The 21,913-nt window shown below is 38.8% G+C and overlaps 1 protein-coding gene across 1 annotated transcript in view; it reads right to left on the bottom strand.

The window, feature by feature from the left end:
• The window catches only part of agbl1 (AGBL carboxypeptidase 1), a 178,967-nt gene that overhangs the window by 147,613 nt on the left and 9,441 nt on the right, over positions 1-21,913 (bottom strand). Inside the window, exons 3-6 of the mRNA XM_088922306.1 lie at positions 19,636-19,782; positions 16,362-16,493; positions 14,982-15,075; positions 7,039-7,076 (exon numbers count right to left, since the gene is read on the bottom strand). Coding sequence (XP_088778432.1) covers positions 7,039-7,076; positions 14,982-15,075; positions 16,362-16,493; positions 19,636-19,782 — 411 coding nt within the window. The remainder of the gene's footprint in view (positions 1-7,038; positions 7,077-14,981; positions 15,076-16,361; positions 16,494-19,635; positions 19,783-21,913) is intronic.

Below are 21,913 nucleotides of genomic sequence, written 5' to 3'. Positions count from 1 at the left end.
ATCTATTGGTTTTGGACTGAAATTGAAGGAATTTTAGAAACCCCCACCACTCACTTTAGGCTGAGACAAAAGATCGCCAGCCAGTCTGCCAAGATAATATGTCAAAGACATCAATTACAGGTTTAGCTAGTTGCTGAAACAGTGCATGCCAGGAACCAGTCACACAAACTTTCCTATTCATTTTTCTCTGAAGTGCTGCTTCACTTGAAGGGGTTGCACCAAGTGGCTAAGCACAGTGCAATAATGCCCTGGGTGTGTTTCAGACACAGGCTCTAGGCCTATGCTGGAGTATCCTATTGCACTTCCTTATCCTATAAGACCAAACTACTGCAATAAAATAAAAACTCATTTCACCCTCTTGAACCAGTTTCCTGGACTGTCCTGCAAATAAACTGTGGTCTTCATTCCATTTATGGGAAATGTATAGAACATGTAACAATTGCTAGAATGCAGCCGAAACTGTGCATCACAGATTAATTAAAGCTGGTTTTAGAGACCCTGTAGATTAGCAAGCAAAAAAAGACTTGTCCACCGCAGGTCAGAATGAGCTGTGTTCAGCCTAGTACACCTGTTCGTATCACTTTCCAGGTGCAAAGGTTTGTCAGCGTGTTTGTTTATGGCCACGCACGCTTTGGGTGCTGGCGTTCATACTCAAGAGGACTCACTTTACTCTCAGCTCAGTGCTTGGGGCAGGTGTCTCAGCCAGCCAGGACACAAGCTGAGAATACAGCTTACTGAAATATTAATTAATAATAAAAATGGAATGGATTTCACCTGGAACTCAAGTGGATCCATTTTCAGAAATCAGCCATGAGCTAATACCAAATAGATCCAGTTAGAATCAAAAATCATCTGGATCTTGGTTTGTACATTTCTCAGGTTTTTAGATGTTCAGATTGATGCACGTTATTTACATAATAAATATTATTTTAAAATCGGGCACTAGAGTTGGTTTAACAATCTCTGTGCCATATTGAAATTACAAATCCACATAACAATGACTCAGGAGATGAAGAATAGAAAAACAGCATACTGTACATGCAGTGCATATTCAAGTGTTTTTTAAAATGATTTTCTTTGTAAAATATGTATGAAAATACCTTAAATCATCTAAGGTAACAATATAGCTATATGAGGCTACAGATCTGTATCTTTACTGCCTGCAAAGCAACGACATGATAAACCAGCAGCTCAACAACCATTTCCAGCAGTGTGATTAATAATATTCACAACCCCCACTTCAAAACACCTTTAATTCAAACAATAACAGTATACTTTTCAAAGAAAATTTTAAAAGCATAAGACACAAGCAACACAAGATCATATAGGAACAAGTAATAGGTTTATTCCATGCTGAAAAAAAGAAGAAAGAGAACACAACGTTTCGGCCGTGGAGCCTTCTTCAGGTGTGAGCACCTGAAGAAGGCTCCACGGCCGAAACGTTGTGTTCTCTTTCTTCTTTTTTTCAGCATGGAATAAACCTATTACTTGTTCCTTTGCAGCCTACGCATGCTGACGCAGCTACCCACAAGATCATATATGTGAATACAGTTAATGTTCGGTGATTGTCGATCGTTTCTGACTCACACTTGACATAAACAGCAATACAGAAGCTGAGAAACAGGAAAGAAATCCACAACCACTTACTATTGCAGTAATATAATTTATTTTTATCAGAAGTGCTAGGATGTTAGGGCTTTAATCAGACTATTGTGTAGCAAGGATGCCTCTGAAAAAGATTTTTAAAAGAATCCAGACATAAAGATATGCGCAGGCTGAGATACTAAGACTCTATATTACATCAACAGGTTTATAGCCTGTATTTAAACCTGATAGGGCAAATGGGCAAAGCAGATGCATCCAATCACATGGTCATGCTGCCACCTACAGGCAGATTAACATGCTTTATTATTACAGCCTACCTCTCTGTTTACTACTCACGAATATATAGCTAAGAGCATTTTTATGCAAGCAGAATTCAACACTAATTTAATTTGTTTTTGCATTGAAAGTACACCGTGCTGAAAAATAACAATATGCAAACTAGCCTGAAAGCATGTTGAGTGAATGTTTATTGAACTATTTTACTCTTGCAGTTTTACGGTGCAGTACATTTCATTATCACTTGCAAAACAAAGCAAATGTCATCAAGAGATCTGAGGCTCAGCACCTATTTCACAGAACCATTGTGCAAACAAAGCTACTACTGTGTCATTTTGAACTATTACATCTACATTTTTTTATTACTTAGTGTATTATTTCATCCATAATAGAAGTGAAACATATGGTTTCAATGCAAAGAAACGGGCCAGGCTATTCAGTTCTGATAATGATCAAGCTGGGGGTACACAAATACGATGGGAATATTTTACAAAAAAACTCCTGTTATGCCGTAGAGCTAACCTGTTGCAAAAACACTTTGAGAAAATGTTTTTAAAAGTCTAATTCTGGGGGATAACATTACCTAAAAAGATGAGTCCAGTGAGATGATTGAAAAGATGGTGAGAAGACTGAGCCAAGTGCAGTATGTTGTGTGAAGCTTTACAAACCATACAAGGAATGTTTCAGCCAGGGAGAGCATACCTTTAGAGAAATATTATTTTTACTCACTATGTTCTGAAGTGATCTGTATCCATCACAAACCCTAGTTCCTCTTTACAGTATTTTATAGTCTCCCATTATTAGAATTGCAGTTTTACCACAGTATTTTCCACAAATAACCATGAAGATAATATTGGCTGTTTCTTAACAGGATTTCACAGGGATTCTCATAAAAGCTGAACTGTGGAGGAATCGGTTCTCCGTGAGCACCAGCCTCAGGAGAATATGTGCTTTGTCACCTTTAATTATGATCAGTAATGAGCTCAGGACGAGCACGACAGCTCTGCTGCAGATGGGGAAAGGATGAAAATTACAAGTGAATGACATGGTATAGGACAATGCCAAAGAGAAAAAAGAGAAATTTCCACATTGATGTATGACCCAGAAGGTACTGAGAGTATCCCCATATTAATGGCACAAGTTTCAGTTTCATTCAAGCTCAGGGAACCATTCATGTGGGGAGCATTTGGCTCATAAGAACAGGATGGAATGATGAAACATCTCAAGGAATTCACAAAACTGAAAAGCACCTCTGCATCTCAACTTCATGAACAGGTTAATCCCCAGAAAAGCTGTACAAGAATCCTTCTACACACAAGATGGGGACCTAGCTTGTAACACCCAAATTTCAAAGGTTATTGAAGGAATCCTAATGATTTTCAAAGACTAATTATGGCTTTCGATTTTGCTACTTGTCAATCCACTCTCACTGAACCTATCCATTAAAGTAACACTTTCTTTCTGCCACTAAGTAACTCTGAATGAGATATCTCTCTCTGTGTTACAATTTATGGGAAATGTACAGTAGGTACACTGGGCAGCATCTTTTAAGGTTCTTTAATCTTAAATAAAGCTCCCATTAAGGTGACATGCAGTTTTCACTGCTTGGAGACCTGTCTTCATTATTGTCCTTTCACTTAGTACATCTATCAAAGTCATCAAATCAGAACTCTTCCACATCACCCAAACTAGCAATTCCAGTGATGTATTGACATCACTGCTACCCAGACATTATCTATTTTCTCTATGCTGAGACACTGCTTAACGTTGAAACTGTTGTCCAGAGGGATGAGGCACCTAAAGGGCTGCAAATGCCTGTTTTTTCATCAATGTAAAGAATAGTTTTCCTTGGAGGTTTTGCATGCCTGTACTGAACAGGATGAGCCTCACCTAGCTTCTGAGATTTGACAAGACCAGACTACAAGGCGGTAACTCTGCTGGTCCTGCTGCTGCATTCAAAAAGGAAGACCGATGCAGCCCTCCTTCCAAACACTGCATCTATTTTGGGAAGGCGCATATCCATTGGAGTCTATCCCAGAAGCTTAGGGTGCTTGAGTGCATGCTGTAAAAATAGGAGTCTTAGCTGCCTGGTGCTCCACCTGGTGTTCCACCTGGGAAGAGGGCTCTCCTGTTGGGAGTCTGCGGTGCTATATTCCTGGAAGAAGAGCACCATGCCCACCATATCAGCCTGCTGTAACACAGTGGACATAAAACTGGTAGTAGCAGTTCAGGTGGGTAGCTGCGTCAGCATGTGTAGGCTGCAAAGGAACAAGTAATAGGTTTATTCCATGCTGAAAAGAGGTGTAAGGGTTAGACTTTTAGAGAGGATACTTAGGGTTAGGCATCCACACCTGAAGAAGGCTCCACGGCCAAAACGTTGTGTTTTCTTTCTTCTCTTTTCAGCATGGCGTAAACCTATTACTTGTTCCTATAAAACTGGTCATTACATACTTCCTGGCCTCCTGGTATCTGTGCAGAGATCTTCTGATGGATCGCAATGAACTTCATCCAGTGTCATTATTCTGTTTACAAATCAGGGTTTTGATAATAATAACCTAGCATTATCCTTAACAGGGTCATTGTTACACTTTTACTTACTGTATTTATAGTCGGGATTAGTAAAAATTGTATTTGTTACAGAAGGCATATTTCCTAAACAGACTATTGCATTAAAATGTATTCCTCACTAATTTGAATTTCCATTTGCCACAGACATTATTTGGGCCACACTCCTGCAGACTACTAGTAAAGCAGCTGTCTAGTTAAAATTGTGCTTTTAAAATATCTCCTTGCCAGCCATGTGAATACAATTATGCAGATAAACGCTTTGAAGTTGACACAATAATAGCTACTATATTTGAAGCAGGTCCCGGTGGGTCAGAAAGGCAGGTTTTTGTGCATCTCCTTCAGTTTAATTTATTACAATAAATATGACCTTAGGATTTTTTTTTTGCTTTGTACTGGTAATGAGTCATACTCCATTATTCAGTATAGATGGCATTATCAATGTAATTGATATCATTAAAATAATACTCTATAATGCATGTTGCAAACTTAACTAAAGACTGAGGGTTTGAATGAACTTTGTCCTCACCATTCCAATGCATGGACAACACTTTTCAAGGGTTTTCCATCCTTGATTTGTGCAATCTTTTATGTAAAGGCTTGGTTTAAAAGGTATGCAATACGAAATCAATACCTCCTTGAATTAGTCTGTTCTGTTTGAACCTATGGCCTGCCTTCCTTATGTCTCCTGAAAAAACAGCTGCTAGTCAGTGTAAACATGCCTGGTTATTCATGGTGTTGCATTATTACATAATTTTCTGTGCAAATGTGCATTTTTATAGCAGTGTCTAAATATCAACTGTTCGAACACAACATGGAGACACCGAATGGTGACCATTTGACCGAATGGTTCAAAATTGAGAAAGGTGTGCGACAAGGCTGTATTCTGTCCCCTTTTCTTTTCAATCTTTACACAGAAATGATCATGAGGAAATTAGATCTGGAAGAATCGGAAATCGGTGTGAAGATTGGAGGCAGAAATATTAATAATCTCCGCTACGCTGATGATACAACATTACTGGCAGAAACGGAAGATGGCCTGAAATACCTCATATTAAGAATCAAAAAGGAAAGTGAAAAGATGGGTCTCCACCTCAACATCAAAAAGACGAAGATCATGACAACAGCTGGAAATGGAGCAGTCAAAATAACCATCAATTGTGAAGAGATCGAATGCGTCAAGGTTTTCTGCTTCCTGGGATCCATGATTGACCGAACTGGAGACTGCGGCCCTGAAATCAGGCGACGAATCGCGTTAGGCCGTAGTGCGATGCTGAGCATGCACCAAATCTGGAAGAGCAAAGAAATCCGCCTCACAACCACCAAATGCAAAGTGGTCCATGCTATTGTGTTCCCCATATCAATGTATGGGTGTGAAAGCTGGACCCTGAAAAAAGCTGACTGAAAGAGGATGGATGCTTTTGAGCTATGGTGCTGGAGAAGACTGTTACGGATACCATGGACAGCAAGGGTCACCAATAAAGAGGTTCTGGAGCGCATCAAGCCAGAAATTTCGCTTGAGGGAAAGATCACCAGACTCCGGCTCACTTATTTTGGTCACGTGATGCGATCAGATTCACTGGAGAAAGCAATGATGCTTGGAATGGTCAGTGGAACAAGAAGACGAGGCCGCCAAAGAACACGGTGGCTCGACGCCATCAACACGGGCACTGGCTTAGGCATAGAACAGCTGAAAGGGAAAGTCCAAGACCGGAAAGCGTGGCGAGAGATGGCCTATAGAATCGCCGAGAGTCGGATCCGACTGACCGGATAACATCATCATCATAAATATCACGCAACGATCCTTCAGCTATATTTCCTTAACTCATGAAGTTAATTAATTGCACTGAAAAAGATCAAAGAGTTATGAAATTTACAATCTGGAAAATGTATGTACTGTTAAAATCTCTGTTGTTATTTTGCTATACTTCTGTACTCCAATCAATAGGTGCACTGCTGATGCAAATGACGCCATTCCTCCTGTTTTTGTTCCCACCTGTAGGAGAATCCTGAAAATGGCTGTACAGTATGCAGCATTTCTCTCCAAGATGCCACTGAGGTACCGAATTGTTCCTTCATCACAGTCATTCAGTATGTGATAAAGTTATTGTGATACTCTGGTGGACAATACTGTATAGTCTCTAAGTATTATTTTAATTAACAGAGACTGATTCTATAAAATTGTTTGTTATACATTCTTTGAAGCTTTGGTAGTCTAAAATGAACTCGAAAGATGTTCCCAGCAATAAAATAAAAAACCATCATTTGGAGCACAAAGGACTCCTTTCAGTGTAGCTTGGGAACAGGAAGATGTGGAGGTGATTGTCATAACAATTTTGTGATTTACCGTGTTAGTTTCAACGCGCTATGCATCTACACATGCAGCAGAAATTACTATGACAATGTTGCAAAACACTGTCGCCTAATGCATGACTCAGTAAAAGCCTTTGTGTTACATGACTTGTTGCAAAATCATGTTTTGTAGTAAAACCATTCTGCATTTTGTTACAAATTGAACATTTTATCCACATAATAATAATTATAATTATTTACTGTATAAATATTTTAAAAAAGAAAAGAATCAGAACTTACTTGAATTTAACAGTGCTGCTAGTGCATCTATTGCTGCCCTGCAAAACAAAATTGATCACAGTTGAACACAACTATTTATAGAAGATATTTCTGATAAAGTACCTAAATATCTCTTTTTTATTGCTCACAAAAATGCTAGCATTGCATTGGAACTTTTCCAAAGACATTGTCAGCATTCATGATCAATGCACAACAATATCTCAGTTATGTTCAAAACCTGTGTTAGTGCGATGTAAAGCATTTTTTTATAGAAAGATTAAATTATGTGTTTTAAGAATATGTATGTTGTATATGCGTGGTTTCCGCATTCTGGTGACTGTTTTTTTTCCATTGTAAAAATGCAGTAGCTTTGAAGTTAACAGATTTTTTTCTCATAACTTTAACAAAAGCATGAAAAGTTATATCTTCAAAAATTGGTATTCCTGCACACAGCTCAGTTGTTATTACTTAGGATGGTGCCAGACAGTGTGAATAAAAAAGGTGTTCAATTGAAAAAAAACACTATTGAAATTCTCTTATGAAATTGAACTTATAGAGAGGAATGAAAATTTTATAGGGGTTTTGATGTTTTGAGATACACATGCTTAAAATAACAATGCTATCCTTACAGTTTTTTCAGACTTCCAAAATGTCTAACGCATGGTCATTCATGTGATCTGATATGGTAAACAAGCGAGTAATCCAGACTGACAATTTGCACATTTCAACACTACAAATGAAGAAAATATTACATTTGATTCATTTGACATACCACAGAGTGCATGCAAAACAGGAATGAGATTTAACAAAGAGCAGGACAAATTTACATAATAAATTGATATATATCTTAAATTATCAATATTTTATAACCATGTACATTGTTGTATAAATAACTATACATTGTACTTTTTAAATGTCTAAAACTAAACAGCCCCTTTTAACAATGTTTTTTTTGTTTATTTTTCAGCTTCAAATAGTGCATTAAGGAGTTAAAATATTAGAGCAGTTTTCCAGGTAAATTTTGTTTTGTAAAAGATCCAGGTTTCTTAGGTACACAGAGAAAATACACAGCCTCCAGCTGTAAAGCAGACATAGGGAAAAGCAATTTCAATTGGCTTTATTCTTTGACTCACTTTGATTTCGATTAGTGGGAAGATTCTCTTTAGGAATTTGTAGTAATTGTTTCATGACCTAAACCAGGTCATTTAACTTCAGGTGGGTAAAATCCAAAATCCTAATCTATTCAGCATTTAAAAATTTAGGTTTATAGATATTCCAGCTCTCCAGTTGCATGCTCACAGGAAACGAGCTGATAACAGCTTGGAGACATACCACACAGCATTTTGCAAAAGAAATTCTAATGCCATGTCAGACATTGAACAACAACAATAGAATCAGCAGAATGGCTCTCCCTAGCGATAAAAATGAATTATTGTTGCACACTGATGCAGGGTCATTATACTGTTTCACACTGGTGTTGCTGTGGGTAGTATAATTCTAATCCAGCTCTATGATGCTGCCCACTGCATCAAGTGAGATGACTAACTGCACAGTATCGCTTATCACCAGGAAGAGGCCTGACCACATTACAAGCCCATTAGCGTTCTCTCACACAGAGGCAACCACAGTCTTTCTACATACAGGTTAGCATTTGGACATGGAGCACCTCTTCCCTGCAGTGTCAGTGAAAAGGCCGACTGACCTGTAGCAGTAACACACCCTTGCCATGGTAAAAGAGTGCACTCCAGAGCTCGCACTCCAAAACAAGCACAGTGCAGGAACGGAGATGTGTGCTCTTTTAAACAGGGGCAACAGGCATGAAGCAGCAAACTGTTCCAGTGAAAAAAGCCATTTTGTCTGTCTCTCTGCAAAAGTTTCTAAATTTTAAGATTATTCAGTAGCAGTGTTAATTACAGTAACAATGAAGCTACTGTATATAAAGACAACTGATTTATCATTTTTACACTGAACTCTAACACAGATGCAAATAAAAATGTATAACAAAGTATATCATACATTTTATGTATGCAGATGAATACTGACATTTGTCATATGTGATACAAGAAGTTTATGTAACAATCCTACTTTTACATTCATAATACATGCGAAGTCAGAGATTGGCTCCTTTCAGCCAATGTTTAATAGACCATTTAAAAAAATGGAACTGCCATCTAATATGGGATATGAAGATCTTATAAATCATCTAGTCCTATTATACTGTACTATACTAATATATTATACTGTATATACAGTATGACAACTATGCCCTTACTGTCAACATCTCATTCTTTTAAGAAGTAAGAGGCTGCTCAGACACTGCCTAGACCTACGCCTTATACGAGTTTTTCTGGACATGCTTGAAGTGGATGAATTTTATTCATACAGCTATGCCTTGAGATTGCTCAATTGCTCAGCTCGGCTCCTTTTGCTTAAAAATAGTTAAATTTCCCAGTGTTATCCAGACGTGTTTCATCTTGACATCTGGCATAGCTACCAAATGCCAATGTAGATGGATCATTATCATCACTATAAACTGGGGTAAGTCCTTTACTAATGAAACATATGTGTATGTCAGTAGCAGAATGGAGCCTATGAATATTTGCTATAGGAGTTATATACTGTACATCTGAATGAGATCCTGGATTAATAAACTAACTACCAAAGGGGTTATTATGCCAAATGGCCTCCTCTCAATTCTAACCTTTCTTATGCTTTTATCTAAGCAATGTAAAATAATTTACCTTACCATGAATTAAAATATGTTTACATTAAAAGTATAGACAAACCAGAATCTAACTGTGTCATTTACACCATCAGACAATGTCCTAAGAGAACCTCAAGGCACACTGCTCTTTTTGATATAGCTTCAGTACTATTGGGTGCTGATCCATTTGTCTGAATTACAACAGTTTTTCCTCTGCAGACATATTCAGCCAATCTGATTAACATGAGCTCAAATATGATACGCAATTGACTAAATATATTAGACTGTCTCAAGTTTGATTATGAAAGGAATGAACATAAGATACATGCAAACAGAAATGCCATGCAGCGAGACAGTGTTTATATACTGTTTATACTGTGACCTATAAATGAAAATAGATTTTCATTTAGTAGTATTTTGTAATCATGTTATCTTTAAGATTTGTTTTATTCCAGCAAAGAGAAGTCAATTTATATTAAGTCAGGCATTTCCAGGGATTATAGAAACTACACACCCATCCATTATCCAGAGCCACTTCAGCCTAGGGCATGAGCCTAACACAGCAGACTAGGGGAAAAAGTGGGACCAAATGGGAACAATTTAAAGACATAATCTAACCCAGCTAGCATTTCTCAAAGAAGAGCCCTCGGTGAAAACCCATGTGAACCCAGGCAGAACATGCAAAATCCACACAGAAGGTGCTCAAGTCCAGAACTGGACCCCAGATCTCAGAACCTAAGGCAGCAGTGCTACCCCAGAGGCCAGAAACCATAGAGTATTGATCAAAAAGTGACATATATTGATTGATTAAACCTGACTAACTACCCTTGCCGAGTTTGAAAAACAACAAAAAATATCATTCAAAACCCTTTTTATTTGTTTACCAGTGTGTGTGTTTTCGGGTGTTTGGCTAAACTCAGATTCAATGTTGGCACTTATCACAACATGCTTGTATGGGGAAAAAACAGCTGTGTAGTTTTTAAAGCACCGTTTAATGGTATTTGGATGGTTTGTCAAAGACCATTAAGTAAGTGATAATCATAAAAAACACAAGCACATCTGCCAGCAGAAACTGGAATAAGTCGAACATTACAGTTTAACTGAAGGGGGAGGACAACTGTGAGGACAAGTCAAACCAACACATCACTAAAGTGCAAGGCAGCTCAAACATTAAGGCACATGTCTGGCCTATATCAACAGGCACTCAGTTCATCCACGAAACTGTGCAAATAATGTCCTCTAATCATTCCCTGGGAATGCAGCAAGAGGTCAAGCATTGCTTAACAGTTTCTCATTCCTAGCTGCCACTCAAAGCAAGAGATTATCACAATTGCAGGATGAGTTTGCTGCTACTTTGTCCAAAGGGATATCCGAAGCAAGAGGAGTGAAGCTGGCTGGAACAGTATGTCCTTTTGTAATAAACCACTACAGTTGTCAAAGGCTGTAAAGGACACCAGCTGATTCACTGTGCCCCACTGCAGTCAAAGGACTACATGAGAGGAAACTAAGAGGGGGCATAAATAATATCTGAATCATTATACGAGATCATTACGTCATCACATCAATAACCATCTACCAACCAACAAGGATTATGGGCCCAATTTGTAAGCCATGTTCTTAAATTTCTAGCCATTATAATAATAATAATTGCTTTCACTCTCTGGACACTCCACAAAGCGTTTTGGAGGTAATGTGGACTCCCTCCACCACCACCAGTGGGCAGCCCCACCTGACAGCCATAGTGTGCCAGTACCCTCACCACACCAGCTCTCAGTGGGGAGGAGAACAGAGTGATGAAGCCAGTTCAGAGATGGGGATTATTAGGAGGCCATGATTGGTAAGGGCCAGGGGGAAATTTGGTAAGGATCTGGGGTAACCCCCCCACTCTTTTCAAGAAACACCCTGGGATTTTTAATGACCACAGAGAGTCATGACCTCAGTTATATGTTTCATCTTTTTAGGTCATCCAAAGTGTCTACGTCACTATACTAGGACCCACACAGACCACAGGGTGAGCACCCCCTACTGGCGCCACTAACACCTCTTCCAGCAGCAACTTTAGTCTCATCCAGGTACTGACCAGGCTCACACCTGCTGAGTTTCAGTGGGCTGCCAGCTGGGAGTTGCAAGGAGATGAGATAAGTTGTGAGTTTTATAGAGATGAGATGACTGTTCTCACCCTATGGAAACAAGTGCCCTGATTGAATTCTGCTGTCTTGGTCATTTTGTTATCCTCTTGCCCATTTCCTGTCTCTTTGGATCCTTTCCAGCCTCTCTGCTGGACCCTAATGGGTCAGTCGACTTGCACCCTGCCCTGCCTGTTGTCCCTTTAATTTCTTTCACTTATGAAACTCCTTTAACTCTTTGTTATTTCTTACATTATTAAGATTACTTATTGATTTACTGGTATTGTTCTTTATTGTATATTCATCCTAATTAACCTGTTTTCCATTCAATGAACTCTGGAAAATTTACATCTGTATCCACCTGAATGAGTGTGATCCAAGGAGCATGTTTTAATTAAAATCTAATTTAAGACCAGTTTATGCAACTTGTGCAATTTGTGAAGAACAGATAAAAGTAATAATAATTGTTAGTATTTTTTCTTTACAGCTAAATTTCCTAATTTGTCCATTATACATTGTTTGTGTGTCATACTGTAATTGCCTTTACAATTACAAACTGTAGAACAATAATATGACTCAATGCATTCATGGCTCAGATTATATTCAGTATGTAAATGTGTGACTTCAATAAAGGACTGATAATTTTAGTCATTGTTACATCACAAATCTCTAACATATGGGGTTTGTAGTACTAGAACAGTAAATGCCCAGAACTTTTGTTGAAAGTTCAGAAAATCAAAAGATTTCATATACTTTTTGGTTGTGGCTGTTCTTGGCTGCTGCATTTTCCCGATCTGAGTCGCTTTTTTTTTTACCTTAAAGACAATGCATACAGAATTAATATACATACTGTACATCTGAGGCTCTGACATAACAAAAAGGCTTGGCATAAGTTCTAATAATAGAATAATATAACTTTCTAATAATAAAACTTAAATGCACAACAAAGTGAAAAACCTTTTCTTGAAGACTCTACATACAGTATAAGCATATGTTTCATCATCATTCTTTATTACCATGTTGAATAAAGTTTTTATAGAGATGAGATGCCTGTTCCCACCCTATGGAAACAAGTGCCCTGATTGAATTCTGAATTCTGCTGTCTTGGTCATTTTGTTATCCTCTTGCCCATTTCCTGTCTCTTTCTAGCATCTCTGCTGGACCCTAATGGGTCAGTCTGCTTGCACCCTGCTCTGCCTGCTGTCCCTTCCATTTCTTTCGCTTATGAAACTCCTTTAACTCTTTGTTATTTCTTACATTTGTAAGATAACCCATTGATTTACTCGTATTGTTCTTTATTTATTTAAATTATGCACTGCTCCTTGTTTCCTTGTTTCCTGGTGTGTGGTATTAATTTTGCCTTTAGGGAGAAAGTTTCACACTCATCTTAGTGCAGGCATTCACACTTCCATTGAATTATTTTCTCGGAGGCATGGATATGTAAACACAGTAGATAAATAACACTGGACCTTGATTTCAAACAGGTGTGTCCCACCTCTGAGTTAAACCTGTAGTTAGACACTTGAAGTACTGAACCAGCACAGTATTTGCTGTTAGTTGACAAATGTGCTGTCTCAGAAAAACTACTTCCTTAATGCCAACATTCTTAAAAACCCAGGGGTGTGACATCACAAGAACAATTGATTAAGCGTGATGAGGTCTGTGACATCAATCACATACAGGTACATAAACACATAAATTCTATACTGTACAGTATGTCCATGTGTCTGTGGTGGGGTTGCCACTTCACCATGCTTATGAATTGACATGATGTGCTGTTTGTTGAGCATTAGCTTATTTCGAAAAGAGGTTGTAGGTAACACTAGGGAGCAAGAAAATTCAATGTTGCGACATATAATAACAACAAAACCTGGAATAATCCTGGATATTTTAATTTTCATTTTCTTCTAATTCAACACTGTAATTTAGCAGTTACCCATGTTATGAAGGCGTCTGTATCTGGTAATTAACACAGTGCTCTAATTCTCACAGGCTCTTTTTAAAGACATGAATAACACTGATCAACTGTTCAGACAATCTGATCAGAGGAAGCTCTGAGTGCCAAACACACCCAGGATAATAGATTCAGCTTTGCCATCTGTTTTGAGCCATCGATATGTCTAGTCTGCATTCACCAGGGGTGTCAAACCCTGGTGCTCAAAGCTGGTGTTTCTGTAGGTTTTCCTTCATTCTAAATCAACTCTTAATGAGCTAAATCAGCTGTTTCCTAGTTTAACTGGACCGATTTAACAGCTTAACAGCTTCAGGCACTGTTTCTTCAAACTGACCTTGAAAACCTGTACACTCCAGCCCTCCAGGCCCAGCACTGGATGACCCTGGTTTACACACATGCATACGTACTCTAGAAACTGTTTTCAGTAAATAACTATGATGCTACAGAGCAGAAGAAAGGGGTATAAATGCAGGACATTTGCAATTGCAGGGGAAAAAAAACACTATTTTTAAAAAAAAGATCAGCCAGATAAAAATTGAAGACCGTCTCTTTACTGCCAAAAAAGAAATTGAAAGAGGGTATTAGAGAAGAGAAGTTTGATGTGAAATAGCTTGATGTGAGAGTATTAGTGCAAAGAATTTTTTACTTTAAAATAAATCATGTGGTTCCCTATTTACACAAACATCTTAGCTGCAATACTATAAAAAATCTGTATTAAGTATGAAGTAAAAGCCGGCAAGCATTTACTGATCAAAATGGTATGCAGTATATCTATTTATTAAATCATTTTGCCTGTCCAAATGTTTGAGATTTGGAGAGACTCAATCTGAAGGCATTACCTCTCCAGTAAAATGCATTAAAAGCCATTTCACTTATCAGCCAACTGCTACGTGTAAAAGACCTGTTGTTTCTCAGGGGGGCAATTTCCTGATTATGAAAGACGATGTCTCACTCTGCTATTAAATGAGAAAGAATGAAAATGAATGGCTTATCAGGGATTTTAAAAAATATGGCTTAACCATTTATAGGCTGTAGCAGATTTTCTTTTATCCCTCAGGAGCTTATTCATCCTTTCAAGTATACCCAGCACTTGTAGCATGCATGTGAGTACTGTATATAATAGCAATTTCTCAGGCTCTCTACTGGCAAAGCAAATGACATAATGTCATGATATACTTACTTGATCATACGTGTGTGCTTCTTGGAGTGAGGAGTTATGAGTTTAAACACCACATCCAGGGCCCTGTTTTTGCCAAGCAGAGCAGCTGCTGAAACTAGAAACACAGAAATACTAAATATATAAATAACATGTAATCAACCATTGAAGCCAAACAAGTACAAAAAGACCTACAGTATGAATAACATAACTTAATCTGGCATAATTTTGAGTGTATGGATTTGTACAAGCAAGCATTAATCCTGTCTTCTGCTTCTTCTTCACAGCTTTGCTCTTTTTTTCTGAAGAGACGTGGTTTCATTTAAATGTGTCTCCTAATTGGATTAACAGCATGGGGATATAATGGCACCTATTGTCAATATCAGTGTTTGCTGTAGATAGATGATCAATACCCCAGCCAAGCAAATGTGACATTCAAGCTCAAAAGTGGATTAGGTTGTTTTCACAGCAACAGTGGCCTGTGATGCCAGTTATTCTGTGCCCTAAACACAGACCAAAATTTCTATTTCTTGACACACAGCCACAAAGAAACAACAAGCCACAGCACCAAGGAGTGACTTCGTGTAGTGTATTTCAGCTTTTCTAGAATGAATCTTGAAGAGGCAGAAAACGCCTTACATAAGAAAGGAATATGTAAGGGCTCTTATAAGTCTTTCTTCCAGTAGTGAAAAATAAGAGGAATTAGAGAGGGTTTGAGGACCTCAGAGAAAGTCAAACTCAGAATTTATCAGAATTAAAGGACTTGAAAATACTGTACTGAGGGCTGTGTTTGCTTGAATCTCATTGAATGAGCAAAACGTTCTTGGAAAGCAAACATAGGCATTCTAAAGTGTTTAACAGAATTTTCCCTAATCACATTTTTCAAATTGTTTTTTTAAGGACATAAATGCTTAAATGGTTAATTCCTCCAAAGTAATATTGTGTAGGTAATTTAATTTGGAAAGACAGCGCAGTACATAGTTTCACTAATGACAAGAAAACAGCCTTCTTTTTTGTATCAATCTCTTCTATGGTTTAATGTAACTAATGTGGTTCTATAAGGAACATATATATATAAAATTCAAGAGTGATACATAACAGTCATGTCCAAATATGTGACAAGCACATGACAATCTCACCATCACAATCACACTGTCCTTCTATCAACCAAGAAAATCAATGCAAAACCCGTAATAAACCTCCCGCTCACCAAATTACACAGTATTAAAGGCTTTGCCTGATTAATTAAAGGTGATCAAAGCTAAGCTATTATGGACTTTGGCACACGTATTCATACACAGAAGAGTTTAATGACATTATTATACCGTGATACTGTGGTTTAAATGACACTGCTTACATCAAGCCAAGACCAGCGCACAGAGGCTGCTGAGTGCAGGAACTCACCACAGGAACAGAAGACTCTGAGCACCCATAGGCAAGCTGCAGCCCTCTTTGGATAACGTATGTTCAGCCTCAGCAAATTCAGGATCAAGAGAACAGCTTCCACCTTCTCTGCCTTTTGGCCAATCTTTTTGTCTGTTGGAAAGAAAGCACATGTGCTAAAATCCTTACAGTGTATCTTGAAAAGCATAGCATGTCCCAGTAGCTGTGCAGCATGTGGAAAACAAGCAGTGTAATTAGGGAAAAATTCCCTACTGTTGAACAACTGCAAATACTGTACCATACTATTTAAAGGCAGTAGTGACAAATAGTAATCAAATAGCATTTAGTTCACTATAAATTCAGGAGAGACAGATTTCCAGTTTAATCCAGGTCCAAAGAGAAGCAGATCAAAATAAAAAGTGGTTTAATTTCTTTGTGTTGTGCTGCACTCTTAAATCTTTGCTTTCTTAGGGTCATGCACTTCCTTAAGATTGATTTTTTAATTCAGAGTGAAACATGTAATGGTTTCTAGTGATTATTTCCTCTCAATTCTGGCTTTAGAAAATCAACAGCATGCACACATTCCAGCACAAGTGAACTACAGCAGATACCTGGAAAAATCAAAAGTTTCCTTATCCTTGTATTTGGTTGCACATCTTGCCAAACACCCTCCATATTTGTTTTTTTTTTGAATGGTTAAACTGATTTTTGACTTCACTAATTAAACTATTTCTGTATTTACCCCTCCTGTGTATGATGAAACAAAGTAAATAGTTATAAGGAAGTGCAATTGTAAACTTAAGAAAAAACTGAAGAGAAAGAGGCACATCTAAGACATTTAAGTAAACCCCTTCATCAATAATCAAAAAGGTAAAAGATGCCTGAGACATGGCTCAGTGGATGAGTCTTCAAAACCGTATCAGAATAAATGATTTAAAAAAAAAAGATTTGATCACTTTGTGATCAGGGTGAAACAGCAGCAAGCGCTCAGAGCCGGGAGACAGTGCACACTGAGCACTGACACTGACATTTTTCAAGCAGTGAAAATGCCAAAGAGACTGTGGCTTCTCATTAATGCTGATCAGCACTAGGAAACTCTGTGGGATATTTAGAGAAATAGACATGCATTACAAAAACATATGAAAGCAAGATCATGTTAACTCTTATATTGCAGTGTGCAGAGTCTCAGTGTAAAGTGTAATTCCATGGCATTGCTGAAGCCAAGATCAAATAAGTTACCACTGTGCTTCCAACACAGGTATTCTCTACTTTCAACCTTTACAGGTTAAAGAACCAGAAGTCATTACCAGCAGTTTTACATTTTATTCCTACTGAGGGACTTAAGTTACTGTACATGACACAGTGTCAGAGCCCGAAGCTTTGCTACAAACCTATCCCTGCAGAAAAAGGCGCAACATTGTTGTCCTCTGCAGATGACAGCTCTTTCCGACAGATGTGAATATATTCCAAATATATGTGATGTGCTAAACCATAAACAAGAATTATGACAATTTTGTTTGTGTAATAAAACAGATGTCAAATAAAACATACTGGAAAATTACAAAACAAAACATTCATTACATTTGTAGCTTTCAGGGCGTCTATGTTCTCAGAAAAGAGCAACATTGATCTGTGAATTGTGCCATATTGATTTCCACCACAGTACCTTATATTTACACTCGGTTGAGATTTGTAACAACACTCCATGGGTGAAAGACGAGCTGAATCAGAGAGGTTTATTTATTTTTTGAATCGGGGCGTTCTTAATTAGTTGTTTTCAGGTCTAAATCAATTGTAGGGTTTAAGTTAAAGATTCTAACTAGAGCTTTTTTATTCTCATTTAAGATGAAACCTGTGGGGTTTCCTATTCATACAGCTGGAGATTATAGAAAATTGCATGAAGCACTTTGCTCACGGATATAGGAATAACATCTGGGATGTGAACCTACAATCCTCTAGGCTAGAGTCCTGCATCCTAACTGTTATTCCATAGTGCTGCCAAATCAAGTTCCATATGTAAATTATTAGTTCAGTGGAGCATTGGCAGAGAATCAAAAGTTAAAGCAAACTGCATACACAGACTCTGGATGCATTTACGTTGTTTACAACCAAAATAACTCTCTTAATTTAGAGGCAGTAAAAAAATGCATTAAGTTATTGGATTGCGCTGTTATCAGGTCAGTCGTGCTGACACAGACAGCACACCAAGACTATTCAAGAGGGCAGGGCATGACCTTTGTACAGCAGCACTGGAGTCCTGTTCTACAACGTGTACAAGTGTTTCTTCAAGAGACCAAGAAGGCAGCAATGTGTTTATCACTGAAACAAGTGAGTTAACGCTGATAAATGTGAGTGTAAATGGAAAGCCAAGGATTAATCTCAAATCAAACCGAAATCAAACCAACCTTTTCCCTTGAGTCCTAGTGTCCTCAGTTACTCCACTTTATTATTGACAAGGCATTATCAAGTGAGAGATACAATTGTGTCACCAGCTTCACTGATTTAGTATTAAGACTCACTAACCTTTCATTAGGTGTATGCGAAGAACACAAGACTTTTAAAGGCAATCCATGAATTTCCCAATGCTGTAATCAGAACATTTATATCAACGAGTACCACTAAATGCACACACTATGTTCAAAAACCATGATAAGGTACAGCATGTTTAATTATTTAACTGGGCACAAAGCTAAAATGAAAATTAATAGACATCAGTGTTCCTGACTATCATGCTTGGGAAGCGGTCTTAAACAGCAGCAGCAGCATTACAACCTTGTGGCCTGATCTCATCAAATCCCAGAAGCTAATTCATGTTGCTGCTGTATGTGGAACTGGTAGACCAGCAGGGGGTGCTGTTTCCTCTGGACCATAGTTGTCCAAGCAATGTCTTAGTGTGGTGAGCAGTAACACTGTGTTGTAGAAAGTACCGTACTTTGGATGAGATGATAAACCTGACTAAATTCCACCCTCGGCCTGCCTAACCCTCCTCCCCCTTTCCCTTGGTGAAGCAGTTTCTCACTTCCCTTCCAGATCTGTTGTACATTGGGCCTGCTAGTGCTTCAAGGGGGTACATCTCTTTAGTGGGAATGAAGTGGGTCCCCATCTATGTGTAAAGTGTTTGGGAGCCTTTAGGATGAAAAGTGATGTAAATATCAGGACCTATTGTTCAAAAACGTCTACAAAGGCTGTAAGCATAGGGGCAGCCTATGAGAACCTATGAGAAGCAACTCAGAATTCTACCAGGTCTCTGAATGCTGTGGGGGTCCAGAAACATTAAAGAGGTTTTCAACTTTACCTCTGTGTCCAACCTTGGCCAGGAGGTGCAGCAGGGGCAATAGGACAGTATAATTGGGAGAGAGGGCTTTTGCAGTGTTCACCAGGGTCTGGAGGAGAGCTTCACTTCCACCTTTGGAGATCATGTAGTGGATCCTGCGATCAGTCCCTGCAAAACACAGGCAGGGCACAAACAGAATGGGACCTCTTAATAACACAGCACGATCCTTTGTTGTGTGGAGATACCTTAAGGTCAACATGATTTAACAGATTTAGCTTCTTCATATTGTCATTTTAATGTCGGGTAGCTGTAGTAAAGCAAATAAAAGGAATGAGTGGTAGAGCAGCATACATGAATGTGTTGTGTGTGTGCTAAATGAATACAATTCAATATAGTGCACTTTTATCTGGTTCAATTAAAGTGTAACATGTCGGTAAAGAAAACCTTAGCCATGGATTTGACACTAACATTGCAAAACATTGTAAGGCAAGGGACTGCTACTAATAGGCTGTTAATATATACTGTATATGCATCCCACAGCTCTAGAACTGCACCAGAGGTGAGCATGTCATAACAGCAAACAAACTATTGAAGTGCATTGACCAAGAGCATTAATCCCCTCATGTCTACAGCATGTTTCCAGAGTAAGATGCTGCAGACAGATGACGTTTTGGCTTCCGGCCAGTGGATGCCTATTTTTGAGCAAAAGTTGTCTTTCAATGCCTCTAGGTGCCTGTCAAATGCCTCAGAGATCAGCCCTGGTTATGCGGACAACCAGGAATGTCACACTCTATTAGACCCCATGGGCATGAAAACAAGCAGACAGCAGATAACACTGGCATGTGACTTGCCATTGTACTGATGCTGCAGAAGGAATTGATATTGGTTCTAAGTATTGTGTCAAAATTTGGGACAAGTAAAGAGTGTCCAATATGGAACAAGACGAGGCACACCAATATCCTTTACCCTCTGTATATCTACATATATCCTACCCATTTACATTCTGCAGTTCCTAGAGCCCACAAGAGTGATAAACTACTTTTCCCAGCAGGCTGTGGATTATTATGGTCAATGGGATGTTAGCCTTGAGATAACTGAGCACAGGTGTCAATAAAAGCCTGTTCTCAGTCGTGATAAGGATGTGGCAAACACAAACCTGCTGTCATTTCACAGTTTTCATTTCCACTCAATTTTTCAGACTGGTTTGGAATTAGAACTCTGGGAGAAGTAGTAGGTTTTGTTTTGAAAATGCAGAAGTCAGAGGTCCATTGCTGGGAGCATGAACGTCTGCTCAGCTTCAGTATTAACCACCTGTGTGCTGCCTCTTCCTCAAGCTACAAGATAGTTTAGCAAGACTGCCACAATGGTGACCAATACCTCAACATGTCACACTTTGTACTTGATTTATATTATATGTATTTATACATTCATATTATACCTGTAATATAATGATTTATACTGTATTGTAGCACTCTCGGGTTCACGTGGGTATGCGCCCTCGCCAATGCCGCCTCAGGTCGGCCCCCCACTGCTGGGAACTCGAACCCGGGCCTCCGGCGTCACTCAACAGGGACCCAGCCAGTTGAGCTAAAGGGAGATCTCCCTTCAACCCAGCGGCTGAGGTTCCTGCTATTCACAGGGAAGGGCGGAGACTCTGGTAAGCCGGCTCACACAACCTGCAATGTCGGCCGTATGCATTACAGTATTATACATCTGTGATGCCTCTAATAAAGGGCTGCACAGTGGCACAATGGTTCGCTTCGCTGACCTTGGGTGCTATCTGTGTGGAGTAAGTACTGTATGTTCTTCCTGTGCTCATATGGGTTTCCTCCAGGTGCCCTAGTTTCCTCCAAGTAGGTGGTTTCTGGGAAAGTTAGCCCTGGTGTGAGAGTGTCTGCCCTGTGATGGACTGGTGTCACTCCCAGGGTGTGCCTAGCCCTGTGCCTGTTGCTTGCTGGGCCAGATTCTGGCTCCCCTGACCCTGACCCTGAATTGGAAGATGCAGTTTCTAAAAGAACTGTAAAAAGAAGCATTTTACTACATACTATAAGTAAAATGTGTAGGTGCAGTGTAATCCTACATGCATGCCACTCTACAACAGGGGTCTACACAACTGGAAGGTCAACTGACACTATACAGTAAACAGACAATTAAGGTAGAGCCTATGATTTAACTAATGCTAACTGAGTTGATCATTAGTCCCATCAATTCATTCCAATCTCAGATAGCAATTTTGCTTGTAAAGAGGTGACAAGGGGGGGTTATTGCAGGTCTTGACAAAGCATAATTGGAGGTCTGA

Source organism: Atractosteus spatula, chromosome 7, assembly GCF_055471065.1.
Source record: "Atractosteus spatula isolate fAtrSpa1 chromosome 7, fAtrSpa1.hap1, whole genome shotgun sequence".
NCBI lineage: Eukaryota > Metazoa > Chordata > Actinopteri > Semionotiformes > Lepisosteidae > Atractosteus > Atractosteus spatula.
The sequence above is the reverse complement of the archived record's forward strand: the minus strand, read 5'-3'. Positions and strand labels throughout refer to the sequence as shown.